At 34.1% G+C, this 21,808-nt stretch overlaps 1 protein-coding gene across 9 annotated transcripts in view; it reads left to right on the top strand.

Moving 5' to 3' along the window:
• The window catches only part of Liprin-beta (liprin-beta 1), an 88,658-nt gene extending 67,090 nt beyond the window's left edge, over window positions 1-21,568 (top strand). For 4 of the 9 annotated variants that reach the window (XM_072542509.1, XM_072542511.1, XM_072542508.1 and 1 more), the window contains 12 exons: window positions 63-203; window positions 1,103-1,659; window positions 1,959-2,135; window positions 2,366-2,584; window positions 2,988-3,095; window positions 3,191-3,395; window positions 9,091-9,316; window positions 9,380-9,627; window positions 13,419-13,707; window positions 14,312-14,588; window positions 14,707-14,835; window positions 21,282-21,568. In XM_072542509.1, coding sequence (XP_072398610.1) covers window positions 63-203; window positions 1,103-1,659; window positions 1,959-2,135; window positions 2,366-2,584; window positions 2,988-3,095; window positions 3,191-3,395; window positions 9,091-9,316; window positions 9,380-9,627; window positions 13,419-13,707; window positions 14,312-14,588; window positions 14,707-14,835; window positions 21,282-21,407 — 2,702 coding nt within the window. In that variant the 3' untranslated portion in view covers window positions 21,408-21,568. The remainder of the gene's footprint in view (window positions 1-62; window positions 204-1,102; window positions 1,660-1,958; window positions 2,136-2,365; window positions 2,585-2,987; window positions 3,096-3,190; window positions 3,396-9,090; window positions 9,317-9,379; window positions 9,628-13,418; window positions 13,708-14,311; window positions 14,589-14,706; window positions 14,836-21,281) is intronic. The other 5 variants (XM_072542514.1, XM_072542510.1, XM_072542513.1 and 2 more) reach the window with 5 other exon arrangements.
• The last annotated feature ends 240 nt before the right edge of the window (window positions 21,569-21,808 follow it).

The following is a 21,808-nucleotide window of genomic DNA, read 5'->3' as shown; positions in this document are numbered from 1 at the left end:
CTCTACTCCTAAATATTAAAGAAATACAATTGTTCTTCTGTTATTTACCGCTGATTTAACAGGTCAAGAAGATGATTCCAGCGTGGAAGACGATTCAACCTTGAAAGGACAAAAGAACCAAGTATGGTCCGAAGCTTACTCCAGCCAGGGCTCTACGTCAGATCTTTCTTCGTCTTCTTCGGAACACCAAACGAATTTAAGAGGTGAAAACATTAAATAATTGTTGTCAAATATCTAAGAGCTTTTTAGTTTTTGCTAAAAATATTTTTCGTATCCTTTGCCACGTAAATCATCATCTAATAACCGGTGGCGTCCATAGTCCAGGGAAATAGTATTTTTCTCGTGATACTGATCTGGACCTCTATAACAAGAAACTATGTGTTTCGAGCAGTCAATTTTATGAACTTGATTAATTAATTAAGGTCAAAAAACTGAAAATTTTTCGCTTTTTTCGTCTATCAGCAAAAAGTGAAGAAGCATTTGAAACAAAGGGTGTCCCCGTTAAGATAGGCAAAATACCCTCACTCCAAGAATTCAATTTGTTTCATTTTTTACATTCTATGTGATGTAGAACAGCTGATATTAAACTGAACAACGGGATTTTTGTAGTAGTGGAGCGTATTTATAAAAGAGTTATTAACATTTGTAAAAAACAAAAATTTTTTACTTATTTTGCAATTTTCTGAGCAACAAATAAGAATACAAACATTTAAAAAATGTCATTTTGAAGATTTTTGTATGGTTTATAAATTTCTTACTTTCAAATTTGTTTCAAACGCTTCATTTTTTACTGATAGACGAAAAAAGCGAAAATTTACCGTTTTTGACCTTAATTTGTTAATAACTAATTAAGTTTTAAAAATCGACTGCAGGACACATATAGCTTCTTGTTATAGGGATTCATATTCCTCAAAAGAACTATCGTTTGTCTGACAGGGTCCGTGTCACGACAGTCACGAGAAAAATCTTATTTCCCTGGACAATTAATCATTTAATCTTTTTACAAGCATTCATCTGCTGATCTGCTTACCCTCTTGATCTGCTGCTATTAACTACAAAATATGTGCATCGAAATATAAAGACCTTTTCTTGTACGAAACAGATAGCTCCACGCGCTGCAACAGCGACTTCCAATGGATCCGTAAGCAACCCCCAGAAAGTCCGCCCCCTAAAATGGACGAGGTCGAACCGATTCCCAGTACCAAACCCCCCTTGAATCGCCCCGTCCGCGAGAAAACACCGCGCAAAGATAAACCGACGACGGAGAGCCTGGACCGAAGAAAAATGCACCAGAATAGAGCGGAAAGGGACCACAAATCGCGATCGCACATTCTGAAAAGTCCTCCGAGGTTAGACGACTTCACCGGTGGCGGATGTCAAAGCTGGTGTTGCAATCCGCACGAGTTCTGTTTCGATGGTTTCCAAAGAAGACACGAAAGGTTGGATCCTCAGAGGTACGGTAGCAATCCCACGCTGGAAAGAAACCAACATCAACGGTTCGCCGAGAGGGGCAGTCATCCGGATATTTATGGAGATTTTGGTAGATATCGGCACGAAATGCAGTGCTGTTCTTACCATATGGCCCCAATTGTTCCCCCTTGTTGCTATTACGGAGAAAGGAGTCACCATTGGGCTCCACCACCACCTTCTTACACTAAGGTACTAGGAAACTGTTTTTTGTACCCACTAACATAGTCTGTAGAATACTTTTTAACTAAAATTAAGGGCCTATCTTCATTATTAACACCACAGCTTGACATTCTACAGTGTATTTAATTATGTGGAGCAATTTTGAATTTGGTACATAATATATGGCATATTTAAATTGATATATATGTTTATTATGTAATTTCACACTTTGGACCATCACTGTATATTACAATTAAGATTTCGGTGAACAAAATCGATATAGTACATTCCAAAATCTATCATTATTAAACTGTTTTTATGTTCTCTAGCCCGCTGAAACGGACGAAAAGTTCAGGAAACTTCAGTATGAAAAAGATAACCTTCAGCTACAAGTTCAAGTATTGTCAGACCAAATCGAGGCTCAATCAGACAAAATATCAGACCTAGAAAAAATGCTGTATGAACGAAAACAACAGTTATCTGAGACTGAAGACAAATTGCAAAGGGTAAATATATAATTTTTAGATCTTCAAAGTCTACTAAACAGACAATCTTTACCATTCTTTCATTTGTTTAAAATATAATTTTTTTATCAAATATTAAGAGGTAATGGTAACAAGAGGCATCCTTGTCGCACGTATTTTTTCATTGCAATTATCGTTTGTAAGATTTTGAGATATATTTTAATGAATTTTGTAATTTTGTTGGTCACTGAAGACTATTTCTTCGTTCGTAGGAAATCTTGTCTAGGTCCTCGCTAGAAACGCAAAAACTGGAATTGATGTCGATAGTCAGCGAGCTAAAGCTGCAGCAAGCCGCTCTAGAGCGCGAAAACTTGGAATTGCGTAACACTCATTACAATAATAACACCGATCCGAAGAAACCACCGATTATACCAAGAATGTCTTCTCAACCGGCACTTACGTCGACGCCGGTACAACATGGTGCTAACCAGGTTAGTATAGGTTTGTAAATTATATTAGAAATTGTTGTTATATGTATCCATCTGATGGGAAACCGGAAAAACTTTAGTACGTGTACCAATATTTGTTTTGATTCCTCGAAACATTATCCACTTTGGAAATTAGAGTACTTTCGAAATAGCTTTAAAGCAATATTGACAGGGTTTTTTGTTTCTTTAATCACAACGACTGAATTAGCTTCAGAAATAGCTTCAGGGCAGTATTAACATTTTTTTTTTCATTGTATGTATAATTACAACGCGAGAAACAGCTTCAAAAATAGCTTCAGAGCAGTATTAACCTTATTTTTTTATTGTATGTTTAATTACAGCGACTGAACTAGTTTCAAAAATAGTTTCAAAGCAGTATTAACATTTAATACATGTTTAATTGCAGCGACTGAATAGAGTATCACCGTCTCCTAGTCCGGTGACGATAGCAGCTAATAGTTCAGGAAGGATAGACATGTCGGCGTCTTTTCCAGATGCTCATCAAAGACCAAAGGTAGGATACTATACCCGCACTGCATTCGTCTTAATTATAATTTATTTTAGGCGCTTTTTGTCTATTTAGATCATTTCTTTTCATTATTTTCGCAGACTCCTCCCGCCAATTTCAAACGCCAGATCGACGTCCACTACGGCAGTCTTCCGCGTCAGCAGTTCCTGATGAACGGCAACGCGAGCGGCGTGGACAACAACGCCAATCCGGCAGCTAACGGAAATAAAAAAGGAGTAGTCTTCGGTAGGGGATTTTATTCTCTGGTAGGGGGCAGGCACAGGGGCTTCTCTGTACCGAATCTAGGTGATAGCTTTGGTCTGTTTTTAAGCATGAAACCAACGCAGCCATAATACACTAACCATCTGTTGTTAATGTCGCGCTAAAAAAGGAAGCCTCGATGTTTTTGATATGCTTTTACAGTGATGGTAAAGTTTTTGTTAGAAGGGAAAAGGAGTCTTACACCAGAGGATTACACTGTTGTTTTGCAGGTTTATAGGCCGTTGTTCGGAATATTTCTTCCTGGAGTAACAGCAAACTCCAAAAACACTAGAAGATAGCTATGTTTTCACATATTTCAGCGAGCTCCTAGCAGTTTAAAGACACTGCCTTTCTCTCTTCCATTCTGTCTTCCGATCAGGCCCTACCTGATCTATAAAAACGAAACATGTCATTTCTGATACATAATACACTGGTCTCTATAAAATGGATTAGAGAAATTGGCGGTATTTTCAAAGACTTTATTTTTCCGTTACTCTCTAAAACATATCAAAAACAACTAGGTTCTAACATGTAAGTACTTGTGAATAACGTTCAGTCCATCTCTAAATTTATCCATGAATTGTGCGGAAACGTCATATGTCATCAGAATCATCATAATTACCACTAAGAAACATGTGACACCCATGACGCCATATGCGCCATCTTGATCCATGAATTGTGCGGAAACATCATATGTCATCAGGATCTTCATATTTACCACTAAGAAACATCTGACATCCATGACGCCATATGCGCCATCTTGAAAATGGCGTGGTCTATGTTCCTATGGACAGTGGAAGTGTGACGTCACAACTGTCAATTACTTTCCAAACAAAAGTTGAAATGCCCAATTCAAGACTTTTTAATTTCTATAAAGTTAACATTTTGCTTCCTCTGCTGCTTTTTCTTTTAAGTATAGTGTTTTTTACGGTAATACCATCATAATTCAGTGTTCTATTTCTCTGAAATATAGTTTAAAAGTTTAAATTAAAGACATTCTAACCTTACTTTATTGATACATGCATTTTATTGTTATTTTTATAAAACAACATGCTTTATTATTTACTCAACCTTGTAAAATTGTTGTAGTAACTAATAGAATACTTAGATATTGCAAAAAGCGGAAAGATTCTGTAAAAAAATGAAAAAATAACGAAAAATACAAATTATCCACACTAAATAATGTTTGTTTGGAAAGTGAAACTGACAGATGTCAATAAAATATACGTCATCACTTCCACGGTCCATTGGACGTGAGACGTCAGTGGTACCATATTTAAAGAAGGGGTGGATTGTCGTGTTGTCGGTATATAAAATTTACTCAAGCTTAAGTATTGCGACTACAAAATAAAAAAATCAACTTCAAAACGATCAATGAAGTCGAATCAGGGTGATTAACCATGAAATATTTTCTCAAGAAGAATTTTATGATAAAATGTTTTGTTTTGCGTTAAAAATATTATTACGGTGATCAAATGGCCAAGACGTGAGGTGGAGCTCAAGATACAAGTTTGCCAGTGGAAAAATTGACAGACTACAAATAAAAATCTACTTGACATCTGACATATAACAACTTCACATTGAGGACGAGGCGTACCATTGTTCTATCTAACGCCATGTTGAAAAGGGCGTGGTTTATGATGCGATTGGATGCCAGACGTCATTGTCGCCATATTTAAACAGAGAGTCGATTGATGGGCTATCAATATTGAACATTTGTTCATGCTAAAGTGCCCCAACACTACAAAATTTACTTCAAAATATTAAATGAAGTTATATCAGTGTGATCTATCGTGAAATAATTTCTCATCAAATTCTAGCGAACCGTAAGGAGGCATTATTATAGACTATTTATTTTTAAAAGACCCTACGAATATTAATTGCTGCTGCGGTCAATGTAAACGGTTAAAATACACCTTTCAAGACATTCAAACATGGTTCAGAGTCCTCAAATGTACTTTATTCTAAATAAACCAACAAACTGGCCGCTTTTTCCGCACAATTCAGCAAAATAAACAAACTAAACAATCTCTAAAATCAAAAAACCGATCATGCTTTTGAAAACATGTTACCCCAATCTCATTGCATACTATAAAATTACGATTAACAGTCTCATTCAATCATTTAGCAATCTAAAGATAATTTTGTGTACTAAAACCGTAGTAATACTATATTTTTAACCCATTGCAAGGAACACATTAAACGTAAGTGTAAAAAAATTGGTCTTGTGTTAATGCGAATTTACGATTTGTTCACTTTGAACCGAAGGGCTGCTTTTCACCACGGATTCAAGCTTTTTTGATCGGTGCACTTCAACTTTTTAACAAGCTTACTGAGAATGACTGCGAAGAAATTGCCGTACACCGTAGCTTTGCTTTTGTCATCTTGTTCACTACAGCTTCCAGTCTGAATCGTTACCAGTACTATTGGTTTTGAACTGTGTAATTCCAATTGGCTGTTACTGAGCTATGACGTCACTTTCTTTTGCGTTTGGTTTACCTATGTCTTGAATTATTGTATTGGTAAAAATAAATTAGAGTAACAATGACTATTTATCAAATATCATTGTGAACCTTCACAAAATGAATGACTTGCAACAAAAAAACAACAGGAAAATATCAAGACGATTCGGGGACAGACTAAAACAGTATTGATTGAAGAAGAAAAAGAAAACTGATGACTACTGACCAATTTAACATTGCGTATTGATTTATCACCATATTTATTATGCTTTATGCCAAAATACGCTTAGATTCACAAAGATAACGCATAATATGCTTATTTTTAATAATTCACTGCTTTTTTACTCAGCGGTAATACTTAAATTTTTCTTCTTGACGACATTGTGTTTATTTCACAAGAACCATTACACGATTCAGAGCGGCAACAATGTTGAGGTGCTAATTCTATGTGTCATCTGTCAAACACAGATCTGTCATTGATAATATTGAACGATGTCTGAAACTTTTTGGATCTTTTATTAACTCAATGACTCTACTGTTTAGTGTATCAATTATTTTGGTAATAAACAGTTCTTAAATGGTGAAATTATAATGAAAATGTTAATTTTCATATTATAATTTTACGTATAGCAGGCAGAAAAATTTAAGGTATTGTGTATAAAATATTTGCAGATCAGCAATCACCTTCATCGTGTGATGTTTTGCACCATATGATGTGTTTTACTTTTCATGCAAACAACGAAAAACTTGTTTGGTATACTTAAAATATTACTTTTTATCACTTGAAAGAATCATTCTATCATTTTACAGATATATATATATATATATATATATATATATATATATATATATATATATATATATATACTCTTAAAATAGTAACGATTTAATTTGCCTACCACATTGGGTATCACTTATTGGGGGTTGAAAGAGAGGACTGAGCAATTATTGGGCTGGAGATAGGGTAAGCAAACAAACCGAAACGTTTGCGAACGGCCACGCTTGTTTTGGTTGGAGAGCTGGGTCGTAAGTAAGTGAATAAGGGAGGGACTGGATGGGGTAACTACAAAGAAAGAAATAAAAAAAATACTTAGAGATTTCCTGGGCAACAAAACAAGGTTCCTAGGTTCCTAAACTCTTTTAATTTGGATGTCGTTTAAAAAAATAATCTTGCTGGATAGAAAGAAAGGTTTTTCTTTCCTAAAAAATATTAAAGGGTAAAAATATTTTTAAAAGAAATCATTCTACAACTCCTGGTTTAGAGACAAACCTTTACAAATAGTTATTACAAACAATATTAATAAAATTTATCAACAAACCTTATAGGTTGGTTGACGTAACAATTTTACAATAAGTTGTAACTATTTAAATAAGTATTCTATCTATCTATCTAATTAGCCTTCTTCGGTCCACCTTTGGACATAGGCCTCCCCAATCCTTTTCCATTCTTCTCTGTCTGTCGCTATAGTCATCTACCTAGAGACCACGTGCTTCTTGATATCATCTGCCCATCTCATTTGGGGCCTTCCTCTGCTTCGTTTATATTCCCACGGTCTCCAACTTATAAGAATTTTGTTCCATCGGTCTTTTTTTTGTCTTATATTGTGTCCTGCAAATCTCCATTTCAATTTTGCAACTTCTTGTCTAACATTCCTCACTTTTGTTTTCTTTCTTATCCACTCGTTTCTCTTTTTATCCATTAGTCTTATGTGCAACATTTGTCTTTTCATTGCTCTTTAGGTTTTTATGAATTTGTCCATATTTGCTTTTGTAAATGTCCACGTTTGGGAACCATAAGTGAGAACAGGGAGTACGCATTGATTGTATACTTTGGTCTTAAGATGCTGTGGATATCTTTTGTTTTTAAGAATGTAGCTTAGTTTGCCAAATGCCGCCCATGCCAGTCTAACTCGTCTTTTTATCTCTGCTGTTTGGTTTTCTTTGTTAAGTTTTATAGTTTGAACCAGATATATATATATATATATATATATATATATATATATATATATATATATATATATATATATATATATATAATCCTGAACTTGTTCTATTTCATCTTGTCCAATCCTATTGTGATATCTTCATCTGTATTTGTTATGATTTTGGTCTTGCTCTAATTCATATTAAGGCCTATCTTTCCAGCTTCTACGTCCAGTTCTTTCATCATTTCAAATACTTCTTCTTTTTTATCGGTTATCAATGCGATATCATCAGCGTACCTTAGATGGTTCAAGCGTTGTCCACAAATTTTTATACCTTTTTCTTCCCATTCTAATCTTTTAAAAATATCTTCCAGAGCCTGATTGAAAAGTTTCGGTGATATTGTGTCACCCTATCTCACGCCTCTATTTATTTGTATTGATTTTGTTCCTTCATAAAAGTTAGTAGAAATGAAAATTATCTAAATTTTTCAACGGAGCTTACATTGAGGCTAACCCTTAAACAAAACAGAATTCAAAATTATGATTATGTACCAAATGTCAGAAAAGGCTCACTGGCTGGTGTATTTCCTTTGAGAACCTTTTGGGATTGGAATTGAATCAAAAACACTTGAAACAACACACAACTGTGTCCCACACAAACTGCAATTGGTCTGGGGTAACCATGGAACACAAAATGGACAAGTTCTGGGAGGTAGAACACTGATTCTGGCTTCGGATTATCCTGAATTACAGGATATCCTGTCTTACAAATCCCTCACACTGCTACTACACTTCACTTTACATTACTGAATTCCCGATAACGAAAAACCATTAAGAATTTAAAAAAAGAAAAATCCGGACTAAACAATGACCTGACTCATATCGTGGTCTATTGTAGAGTGACATCATTCTACCAACTCGGTATAAACAAAGTATAAACGGAAAGATTCCTGTTTATTCGATGCGCAAAATCTCTAATAGGCGGAATTAATATCCAAAGAAATACCCATCTATATTATATAAACAAACTAAAAATGTTTATATTATCAATCTCAGCGACGAAAAAAGATTGAGAATATTGTTCGGTGTTTTAACGTATACCAGGGGAAATAGAAATGCTACAAAATAAGTTATCAAATGTACGAAGGTAGAAGGTAGGTATGAATATGGTGGAATCTAACCTATTTTTTCAAGTTTTCTTCAATATTACATTTTTTATGTCATATTCTGATATTAATGAATATAACGACTTACTGATTAAAAAAAACCATGAAAAGTAAATCATACTCATCCGTTGAACCTATTTTTTCCAATTTTTTTAAATGAAATGTGTAATTTATTCCATTATTTTAGCGGAAACAGAAAAAGTCGTCATTGAAGACGGATCCGTCGAATCGCCCGGTTCTCCCAATATCTCCTTTAACAAATCCAAAGGAATCAAAAAGATTTTTGGGAAAATCAAACGGTCTGGCTCTGGCAATTTGGAAGATATTCCCGGTCTGAGCGAGTTTCAACGAGGCGGCGTCAGGGCCACGGCTTCAGCTCGACTGGGATGGAGCGAACCACAAATCGTACAAAAGTAATTTTTTTTTCCATTGTAAAAATTAAACTGCCACAATTTTTTTTCTGTTTTACTTTTTAGACCGGACAAACCTTTCAGCGAATGGGACACGGAGAACATATGCGACTGGTTGCAGGATCTGGGGCTGGACAGTTACGTGCCCGAAGCCAAGCGGTGGGTACAGAACGGGCAGCACCTTCAGGAGGCCTCTATCGGCGAAATCGAGAAGGAGCTGAATATCAAGAATCCGCTGCACAGGAAAAAGTTGCAGTTGGCGCTGATCGATACCCAAGCCAACGGATCCAGTGATCTTTATTTGTCACAAGCAGGTATGTCGATGACAGATTTATAAATATTAACAAACAACATACTTACCAAGTTTTAATGAACGTTCTTAGGGTTTCATTTTACATTAATATCCATACTTAACCTATATAACCTCAAAATATACGTCTTGGTGAAAAAAACTTTTAAAATACCTAAAATATTTAATCTATGACTCATCTGATCTTTGATTTTTTTGAAGGGAAACGAGAATTTGTTCATCTGCCGAAAGAAATTCAGCAGCGAACATCTTTTGGTACTTTCAAAAGGCGTCTTGAACATTACTCTGAAAATAACTACTTATAACAGCAAAACTATTATGAATTTTCTGTTATGGATTGTTAATATATTGATTATATCTGTATTTAGCTCTGATTTTGTTTTATTTGTTGTTGAAAAGCTTTCGATGAATAAAGTGTTTCGAAGATGTAGAATTTTTTGTCGAGTTCCTACCTTATTTGACTTTAGTAGTGTCTCAAAATAATCAGTTTACCCATCAATACATACAATTTAATTGTATAATTAACATATTGGTGGTTGTCGATAGTATAAAAATTTTTTTACACCATCTTCACAATGTTTTTAATTAGATTATTATGTAGGGATGTCGCGATATGAGGGTAAGTTGAAAATTTCCGAGCTTACTATTGAAAAAATCGGTATTTTTAATTTGAAAATTTATACACTTGCGTGCATAGAAATCGGCCCACTGTAAACTTTTGACATTAACTATATTTTTTTCAAGAAATATTCATCAGATCACAAAAACAAATATACTGTTTGAAAGACAATTTAATATGCTTTAATGTGAGTATAAATTTATCAAGAAGGCTTATCGTTTACATGCGTAGTAACCGGTAAACAAATGAAACGTGTTTATGTGGTGATTGTCACGAAAATAACAAATTTGTCTAATTGTAAAAGTATTGCCTTTGCAAGTGAAATTTGCATATTATTCGCTTTTCATAATCTCAGCAGTGCTCAAGTGTGTTAGTTTAATGCATACTACACCACAAAAAGACGCCCAAGTTATTGCTCTAATCGAAAATGGACTTACTCAGCGATCTGTTTCTAGACAATTGGATATGACACGCGCAGCGGTTCGAAGAGTGTGCCAACGTTATGAGGAGACTGGATCCTTTCATAGGCGACCTGGAACAGTCGTCACCTTAATGCCGTTCAGGTGCAACGACAGCTCCGTGAGGTGCGAAGAGTGGCTGTTAGTTAGTGGACAGTGAGACGAAGACTGCGGGAAAATAACCTGACCCCTAAAACACCTGCGATTGGTCCAAAACTTACTCCAGCTCATCGGAAAGCACGCCTGCGTTTTGCACAGGATCATCGGAATTGGACGTTGGAACAATGGGGATCTGTTCTGTTCTCAGATGAGACCAAAATATGCCTCTATGGTAGCGACCGAAGAAGGAAAGTGTACCGGAGACCAGGAGAGAGATTTGCAGAATGCTGCTTTGAACAGCGGAGTGCTTATGGGGGTGGTTCCTGCATGATCTGGGGTGCAATTTCTATAGGAGCACGAACCGATCTTGAGTTCATTCATAGGGACTACCGTGTTCACGGAAGAAGAGGTTTAACGGCTGCCAGATATATCGAGGAGATTTTAGCAATTCATGTGGTACCTTACGTCGACTACATTGGAGACGAATTTAACTTTATGCATGACAATGCAAGGGCACACACCGCAAGAATCGTGCAAGATTACATTGCAGAAGTCGGTTTTCAGGATATAGACTGGCCAGCAAACAGTCCTGACCTAAATCCGATCGAACATTTATGGGATGAGCTAAAACGAAGAATTCGAGCTAGATTTCATACCCTAGACTCGATCCCAGAGCTTATTCTTGCAGCAGAAGAAGAGTGGCTTAACATCCCACAAGCAACAATAGCAAACTTGATTAGATCTATGCCTAATCGTATGAGAGATGTTATTAGGGCAAGAGGAGGTCATACCCATTATTAAAAAATTAAGTGTTAAGTTTTAAATTGTCAATAACCCTATTTAGGTTAATAATAAAAAGCTTAATTTGCTTAATGAATTCATTTCACTATGTTAAACATAGGAAGCCGAAATAAGTTTTCATAAATTTATACTCACATTAAAGCATATTAAATTGTCTTTCAAACAGTATATTTGTTTTTGTGATCTGATGAATATTTCTTGAAGAAAATATAGTTAAAGTCAAAAGTTTACACTGGGCCGATTTCTATGCACGCAAGTTTATATTTTTCAATATAGCTTTCCTTTACTTCAATACACTTTATCCAATGCTTTTTAACTAAATCAAATCTCAGTCTCTGAATTTAGATTCTGAAAGTTTTTTTCAAAGTTATGTTTCTGGATTTATGAACTTTAGATTTTACTCAAAAACGTTTTGCAATCAAGTTTTTTAAGGTGTAGATATAGATAAATATCAGATGGAGTAAAATCTGGCGAATAAGGAGGATTTTCTAGCAACTAACACAAGAAATTTTGAAATTCCAAGACGCCTTTATGATGAGCATTTTTATGAAGATCTTTATATCTTACACAAAAAACTTTCTCATATTAAATCTTTGTGAAAAATATTATTTCTTTTCTTCTGAGATGCCTACAGCCTTGGATGGTATTTAATCAATGTCTACCACAATTAGAACGTGTCGAAGAGACAGAAAATAACCTTTTAAAAGTGCAAATGGACGAATTACACCCAGTAAAAGATCAATTAAGTGGAAGAAGATCTAAGAAGCAAGAAGAATTTCACTAAAAATAGGAAAGAGTAGGGAAATATAGTTAAAAATTTACCAGAAATCGTTATAAATTTTAGATTTGATTCACATCAATGAATTTTTTCAGATTTGAGTATAAATAACTGTCAGATGTAGCGAAATCTGGTAAATATCAAGGATTTTGCAACAATTAACATTTGAAATATTCCAATTTCGAAGCTCCTTTGTGATGATCATTCAACAAATGCGTTCATATCGGACAAAAAACTGTCTTATGCTAAAATCTTCCTTAAAAATCAATGCCTACCACAATTGGAATGTGTTAAAGAGAGAGAAAATAATCTTTTAAGGGCGCAAATGGACTATTTGTGCCCAGGAAAAGATCAAATAAGTGGTAGAAGACCTTAGAAGCAAAAAGAAACGAAAAGAATGTGAAAGAATAGTAGGAAATAGGCCTCAAATTGCTATAAATTGTAGATTTGACTCAAATCCATGAGTTTTTTTAGATTTGGGTGTAAATAAATTTCAGATGGAGCAAAATCTGGCAAATATTGTGATGATCAACCAACAGATGCGTTCTTATCTGGCGCAAAGCTGTCTTATGCTAAAATTTTCGTTGAAAATAGCGTTCCTTTTCTTCTGAGATGGCTACAGCCTTCGTTAATAATCAATAGATGTCCACGTCAATGGAAACGTATTGAGAAAGATCAAGTGAAAGATCAAGAAGCATAATTAAAGTTACCATTGCGGAAACTGGTAGAAAAAGATCTATGAAACGCAAAATCTAAAGCTAAAAATAGAAAAACAGAGAAAATAGCAAAACACACAAAAATACACCACAAATTGCTATTAACTTTAGATTTGACCCAAAAATCGTCATCGATAAATTTCAGTTAAAGTAAAATCTGGCGAATAAGGAGATTTTTAATAAAAATAGATGTTCTTCTCTTCTGAGACGTCTACAGCCTTCGTTAATATTTAGTCAATGGCCACCATCAAGAGAATGTGTTGAGAAGAAATAACATAAACCTCTTAATAGCGTGTATTGACTATTTTACCTGTTTTTTTCTAGGAAAACTGGATACAGCTTGGGTCCTGCGATGGTTGGACGATACGGGTTTGCCGCAGCACAAAGAAAACTTCCTCATCAATAGGGTGGACGGCCGCGTCCTTCACAGACTGACCATGGACGATTTGGCGCTCTTGCATGTAACGTCCATGCTTCACGTTGCCAGTATTAAGAGGGGAATCCAAGTATTACGAGAGAATAACTACGAGGCTGGGTGTTTGCAAAGGAGGTCTCTGCCCGACGATCCAGATCCGCCGACTTTTAAACAGATTTCTCTATGGACCACGCACAGGTAATATCAATTATTCTTTCTATGCTCAAAAATCCAGTTTACTTCACACTAAGACCTTGGTCGGCATCTATTTGGGCCTTATCAGGTAATGGCAGATTAAACACAGTCCTGGAGTGATAGAGGCATTCTTAAAAAACATTTTACGTTTACATTTTTAATTTATCAATACTGAGAAATTTAAATCAACAATCGCATTAAAGATGTATTGTATGTAACCAACAAGTCACATGTGTTTTTGTTGCTTAATTTAAACCATAGATCACTGCAGTGTATGCAACAATCATGTCACTCGTATGTATTGGTGATTGCCTAAAAGTGTTAAAATTGCACTTTTTATCAAATTTGTTAAATTTATTAAATTGTTGTATTAACGACAAATTTACAAATTGAAAATACGTTTTTGGGCCTCGTCAGACAGTGACAGATCAAACAAAGCTCCGAAGTGATGGGGGCACTTAATTAAAGTGATGATTGTTGATATTCTTGACCATATCCTTGTCGAATATATGGTTTGTACATTTTTCAGGTTGATTTAGGTCCAGTAGTTATTATTAAAATTTTAGAGATTATGCCTAGCATTTACTACTTAATATTGTAATTTTAGGGTCATGGAATGGTTGAGGGCGGTCGACCTGGCGGAATACGCCCCCAATTTACGAGGAGCGGGCGTTCACGGCGGTCTCATGGTGCTAGAACCCAAATTCAACGCTGACTTGATGGCGGCGCTGTTATCAATACCGCCGGGCAAAACTTTGCTACGGCGGCACCTGAATACGCATTTTAAAGAACTTTTGGGTAAGGATATTATCCAAGAAAAACGAGAAGCGGAATCGACGATGGGGTATGTTCCTTTGACTCCGTCGTTGAAACTTAAGGTAAAGGTAAATGACGTTTTTTTTTTGTACACTTTATCGAAAAAATATAAATATCAAATTGTTAAACGTGGAATTGTAGGTGTTTAGCAGGTTCGGCGATCGTAATTTTGATTTAACGTTTTAGGTAACAAAGAAATCGCAGTTTTCTTTGAAAAGAAAAAAGTCGAAAGGGGAAGCCGACTACGGAGATCTGGTTTGTCCGTTGAATCCAGAAAAAACAGGTGAAATGACAGGTCTTAACAGCTCGACGGGTGTAAGTGACTAACTTCCTAACATCTTTAACCATTTAAGAAAGAGTATCGATGATTGACAATCTATAATTTGATTTTTTCGTTATTGAACGTCTTCTAAATGTAATTTCTAGGAAAATGTGATACTAATAATACATATAGAAGAAAAAAATTTAAATAAAAGTCTCTATGACCTATTTTTAAATGATATAACAATATATTTCAGATTTTTTTGTATATATGTTCAAAAATTCAACCAAATCACCATAAATGGTGCACAAATACTCTAAAATTGTAATAGGAACTGTAATAGACGTCTTAGAAAAAAGAAAATACACAATATTTCAGAATTATTGAAAGAAATTCCTAACAAAACGTATAAAAATCGATATTGGACATCAGTAGATGAATGAAGGATAATTTTTTATCCTTGCACCTATTTCTATTGTACTATTATCTAAGAAATACTCTTTACTAAATGTTATTTAAAACATTACTTCCATTTCATATCTTCAATTTTTAAATGTGGATATATTTGAGTCGAAATTGTAAGTTATTTTCATAGGCTATTTGATTTCTAGTTTGTGTTCATATAGAGCCCTCGAACACTCTTCAAGATGAGCTTATTCCATTTCTAAATGACGATTTGTATAATATTTTAAATAGAATGTCCAAGAAAAATGGCGGAAGTTATGGATATACGTTCAAATTCAACAAAATCACCATAAATGGCGCACAAATTCTCTAAAATTGTAATAGGAACTGAAATAGACGACGTATCAAAGTGAAAATACACAATACTCTAGATTTTCTGAAAGAAATTCCTAAAAACACGTATAAAAATCATTATTGGATATGTGTAGACGGACAAAGGATAATTTTAGATCCTTGTACCTATTTCTATTGTACTAGTATCTAAAAAATACTCTTTACTAAATGCTCAAAGCATTACTTCCATTTCATATCGACAATTGTTACATATGGATATATTCCTGTCGAAATTGTCAGTTGTTTTCATAGGATATTTGATTTCCAGTCCAGTAGACTGAGTGGGGATAATTTTTAAACCTTGGACCTATTTCTATTGTACTATTATCCAAGAAATACTCTTTACTAAATGTTAACAGAGGTTAGACAAGGAGACCCAATGTCACCTAAACTTTTTAATACGGTGCTAGAACATGCTTTTAAGAATTTGGATTGGATGACAAAGGGAATAAAAATAGATGGAGAATATCTAAACAACTTACGTTTCGCCGATGATATACTTATAATAGCTGAAGATCTAGGTATGGCAAGGGAGATGGTACAGGAACTCGTTGTGGCTACAGAAAGTGTAGGTTTAAATATAAATATCTCGAAAACAAAATTCATGACCAATTTGGTACCCAACCAGAACATCAGTATTGGTGGGAAAGAAATAGAACTCGTAGATAGATATAAATACCTGGGACATGAAATTATGATTGGCAGGGATAACCAGACTCATGAACTGAAGAGAAGAATCGGCCTTGGGTGGGCAGCATTTGGAAAACTAAGAGAAACTTTTAAAAGTGAGCTGCCCACATGCCTAAAGAGAAAGGTATTTGATCAGTGCGTCCTCCCAGTCTTGACGTACGGAGCAGAAACACTTACCTTAACAAAAGCAGCAGCTATCAAACTGAGAGTCACGCAGAGAAAAATGGAGCGGTTCATGTTAGGAATAACTGTGCGAGACAGAATAACCAGAGAAGACATCAGGATAAGAACCGGAGTGACTGACATCATCGAGAAGATAGCCAGACTAAAATGGAGATAGGCAGGACACATAGCCAGAATGACAGATGGGCGATAGACAAAGAAGTTATTGGAATGGAGGCCAAGGGAAGACAAGAGAAGCGTCGGTCGACCACCTACAAGATGGACTGACGATTTAAGAAGACTCGATAAAAACTGGATAAGGGCGGCGCAAGGTAGACGGGGTTGGAAACATGAGGAAGAGGCCTATGTTCAGCAGTGGACTCTTGAGGCTGGATGATGATGAAATGTTAACAAAGCATTACTCACATTTCATATCTTCAATTTTTAAATACGGATATTTTCCTGTCGAGATTGTAAGTTCTTTTCGAGATTGTAACTAGGATATTTGATTTCTAGTCATCTACAACGATGATACAAAATCATCGTATTTCACTTCTGAATGACTATTTTTTTAATATTCGTAAAAGAATGTGAACATCATGTCGTCATGAAGAAAGATAAGAAGAGTAGAACTAAAGGAACTAGAATCAGTGGGATTAGCCTGAAGAATGCATCGCGGAAATACAAAATCATTGAAAGAAATAACAAAAAAAAAGACAGAATACACAACAAACTTGTAAAAAAAAAACACAACGACAAGAAGAGAGAACTTAGTGACCTTAATTATGCAATAAAATCTGCTTAGAGTATTCTATGTTCTTAAAAAGAGACCCTACAAAAAATAAATATATTAAAAATATAAAAAACCGCTTGCAAAACCCTCCAGGGTTGATGATCATTAACGGTGACATTAATAAGGGCAGCTTATGTTCAGTAGCAGCTCTAAAAAACCTTTGATGAAAAATATAAAATAAAAAATTCTTTTAAACTAATCTACCCTTCAAATAACTTACAATTCATCAAAATACAGTTTAAATACCCTTTGAATAATAACAGAAAACCCGAAGTAATGTTTTTAATAGTGTAGTGAACTGCATAATAACAACAATTGATAACAGGTGTTGGTTATAAAAAACCTCGTTTTTATTACATGCTTTCATGGACATAGATCCCAGAGATTTTGATAATTCATTGTTAAAGCTTTAAAAAAAGTTACTAAAGGCCTAATAGGTTTGTTTACAATTAAAAAATTAGGAAAAAAAGGTCTTTGTAGGTTGTATTCGAAGTAAAGCAGATATAAAGTGACATCAACACAAGAATAATAACAATTTCACAAGAAATAACATATGTTTGTTACTTTCTATCTATTTTTGATGAATAACTAGCACATTTTTAATATAGGAAATCGTTTATTATTAAAAATGGTTTTATTACGTATTTACCTGGTATTGAATGTGTGCTTCCTAATAATTACAAAGATCTTTTGGTACAAATATTTTTGAATTTGGTAGATATAGAAATACGAAATAACAATTATTCCACTTTTATTTATGATCAAATTTAGATCATATGTCACATTGATGGTTTATTCATACTGCAGTGTATGCAACCATCATGTCACTGTACGTATTTGTTGCCTAATTTAAATCGTTAATGGCATTACAGGTGTATTACTACTGCAGTGTATGCAACCATCGTCACTCGTATGTATTTATGATTGTCTTCACTTTTGATCGAATCTATTAGATTTTGTGCTCCATATCTTTATATTATTCTTGTGGATATAATTTGGAAAAACTGTATTTTTATAATTACCAAAAACATTCTTATTAACGTACTGTAGTCTTTGCAGTAGCATAGAATAGTGACGTTTGCGCGCATTCATTAGTTGTAGACAAAGTAGAGTGGCTTTTTGTCTGGTTTTAGTGAGTTTTTTTAGAATTAGATAGCAATGGCCTGATAACACTTATCGATTGCATTTAAATGTATTTTTACACGATTTTTTATCATATTATTATCGATTTGGTGATCCGGGAGATCTGAATGCCCATTTTGACTGAATTGGCAGTATAAACTAGTGTGTACACTCATATTATAAAGTTTTAATGTGTGTCGATATCTTACATTAATTATAAATAATAATAATACACGGAGTGATAGCTTAAAGCAGTTTTATCAATTTTAAACTACAACGCATTGATCTTCAAAAGGTTCGAGCTTGCGACCTCTTTTACTTATGAAGGAAATATCACTAGAGTGTTACGAGAGTAGCGTTTTCGTGAAATATGAGTTTGATTAGGACAGTATGATCATATTCAGGGAATTAACGAAGTGTGAAAGTGACCACTGCACGAAAAGCGGCAAAATGAAGAAAATTTAATATATTCCGTTAACTATTTCCCATTTGAAAGTTAAAATCGTTATAATGATCTGATTTACGATAAAATAGTTGAATTTCACATTAAATTTCACATTTCACAATCACATTTCTTGCCAAATGACTCGTTTCTCGTAACAAGTCACATTTTAATCGCATTTCACGCTAAATATAACGTTTTAAATCGCGTTTAATACAAAATCCTAAGTTTTATTCGCATTTATTGCTGTATGTTAAGTTTTACGGCACATTTTGTATGTAATTTCACGTTGTACATCATTTTACGCCAAAAATAATATATTACATCGTGTTTAACACTATATCTCGAGTTATAATAGTATTTCTCGCCAAAATGTCACGTTTTTCATCGTATTTCACATCAAATTTCATGTTTTACGTCGCATTTCACATCAATTTTCATGTTTTATATCGCATTTCACATCAAATATCACATATTTAGTCACATTTTACGTAAAATGACTCGTTTCTTGTAACAAATCAAGTTCTACGATACATTTTGTATTAAATGTCACATTTTACATCGTATTTCACATCAAATTTTTTATACCGCGTTTCACATCATTTGACGACAAATATAACGTCTTACATCACGTTTAATACCAAATCTCGAGATTTAATCGAATTTCTCGTCAAATGTCAAGTTTCGCGGCACATTTCGTACGAAATGTAACGTTGTACTTCGTATTTCATATCAAATTGCATGTTTTACATAAATTTTATATGAAATACGCCGCTTTTTACATAAATTTTATTTTTTACATCGAATTTCACATCAACTTTTACATTTTAATCGAATTTCTCGCCAAATGTCATGTTTCGCGTCGCATTTCACATCAAATTTAATGTTTTACGTAAAATGACTCGTTTCTCGTGACAAGTCACGTTTTAATCTCATTTCATGTCAAATATAATGTCTTACATTGCGTTTAATAGAAAATCTCGAGTTTTAATCGCATTTCTCGCTAAATATTAAGTTTTACTGCACATTTTGTATGAAATGTCACATTGTACATGGTATTTTACATCACATTCGTGTTCCCCTCGCATTTACATCAAATTTCGTGTTTTATATCGCATTTCACATCATTTTACGCCAAAAATAACATTTTGCATCGCGTTTAAAACTAAATCTCGAGTTTTAATCGTATTTATCGCCAAATGTCAAGTTTTACGGAGGATTTCTTATGAAATCTCACTTTTTCATCGTATTTCACAACAGATCTCATGTTTTACGTCGTATTTCACATCAATTTTCATGTTTTACATCGCATTTCACATCAAATATCACATCTTTAGTCACATTTTACGTAATATGACTTGTTTCTCGTAACAAGTCACGCTTTAATCTCATTTCACGTCAAAAATAACGTCTTACATCGCGTTTAATACAAAATCTTGAGTTTTAATCGCATTTCTCGCCGAATTTCAATTTTTACGGCACATTTCGTATGAAATGTCACGTTGTACATGGTATTTTACATAAAATTTTATGTTTTACGTCGCATGTCACATTTAAAGTCACGTTTTAATCACATGTTCTGCCAAATCGTAACTTCTTATATCGCGTTTAAAAGCAAATCTGGAATTTAAATCGTATTTCTCGTCAAATGTCAACTTCTACGGTGGATTTCTCGAAATCCAGGTTTTAAAGGTAACTTTTTACATCGTATTTCATGTTTTACATCGTATTTCATATTTTACGTCGCATTTCATATCAATCATGACATTTTTAGTCTCTTATTATTCTGAAGCTATTTTCTTGTGGCATTTTAAAGTAATTACTATTTAAATGGAAATAAGCCACAATTAAAGGTTAAAGTACGTTTATTGACGTTTCAATTTCCACTTCGGAAATCGTTCTCAAAATACAAACATTAGTAAATTAAACAAAATGTACGTGTAACCTTTAATTGTGGCTTATTCCATTTAAATAGTAATTATTTTTAGTCACATTTTACTTAAAATGTGACTTTTCGTAACGAGTCACGTTTGAATCGTATTTCTCGCCAAATATAACATCTTACATCGCGTTAACATCTTCCAACACCGAATCTCGAGTTTTAATCGCATTTCTCGCCAAGTATGACTTTTTACGGAGGATTTCGTGTGAAATGTTACGTTTTACATCGCGTTTCACTTGAAATATTTTATTTATAAAGGAAACGCCACTACAATTTTTCGCCGAGACTGACATTTTGTAGAAATATGAATTTAATTATAAAAAAAAATATCAAATTCACAGGAGAAGCGACAAAATGAAGAAAATGTAATAATAATAATAAAAATTTTGTTTTCACACAATAAAAATGATGGAATCGACAATACAGAGGCACATTTTCGAGCGCACATAACGGTGTCGATTGCCACATCACCGCCAACAAATATTTTTGCTTTTTATGTAAAATATTTTTATTTTTCACGAATCTACTAATTTTGTTTCTTTTTTAATAGATGACGAGGATGGGAAACCTAGAGGACGAGGTTGTCTATCGTCGCGTTGAATATAAACCTACGAGATCGCTACCAGCGTCTGCGGGAAACTCCCCAATTCCACAAAGATTGTTCGATAATAATTAGTTTTAAGTCTGTACAATACCCCCTGTTTCCATTTTACCATATTTTTTAATATCGATATATTTTATAACTAATTTATAGTGTAAAAACAATGTATGTACCTACATATCGCACATATTATCACTTATCACTTTATCGAGAAATATATAATCGTTTTTACTATTTATGGTTGATCATCAATCGTATATGAACCAAATTTATTGATTATTATTAGAAATATATTACTAACTCTGCTCAAATTGTGCATTTTGATAATTCAGCACGTTTACGTTTATAAATAATTATCATACACAACGTTAAAAGGGTTTCCAACAATTTTTATGTAGGGTTAACTTTTTGTACGCCGTTTATGACATTTCTGCGTCGTCTGGATACAATAGACTCCTCATTAATTCCTCAAAAGT

Source organism: Diabrotica undecimpunctata, chromosome 9, assembly GCF_040954645.1.
Source record: "Diabrotica undecimpunctata isolate CICGRU chromosome 9, icDiaUnde3, whole genome shotgun sequence".
In the NCBI taxonomy this organism is placed as follows: Eukaryota; Metazoa; Arthropoda; class Insecta; order Coleoptera; family Chrysomelidae; genus Diabrotica; species Diabrotica undecimpunctata.
This window is presented reverse-complemented; position numbering and strand designations above follow the sequence as displayed.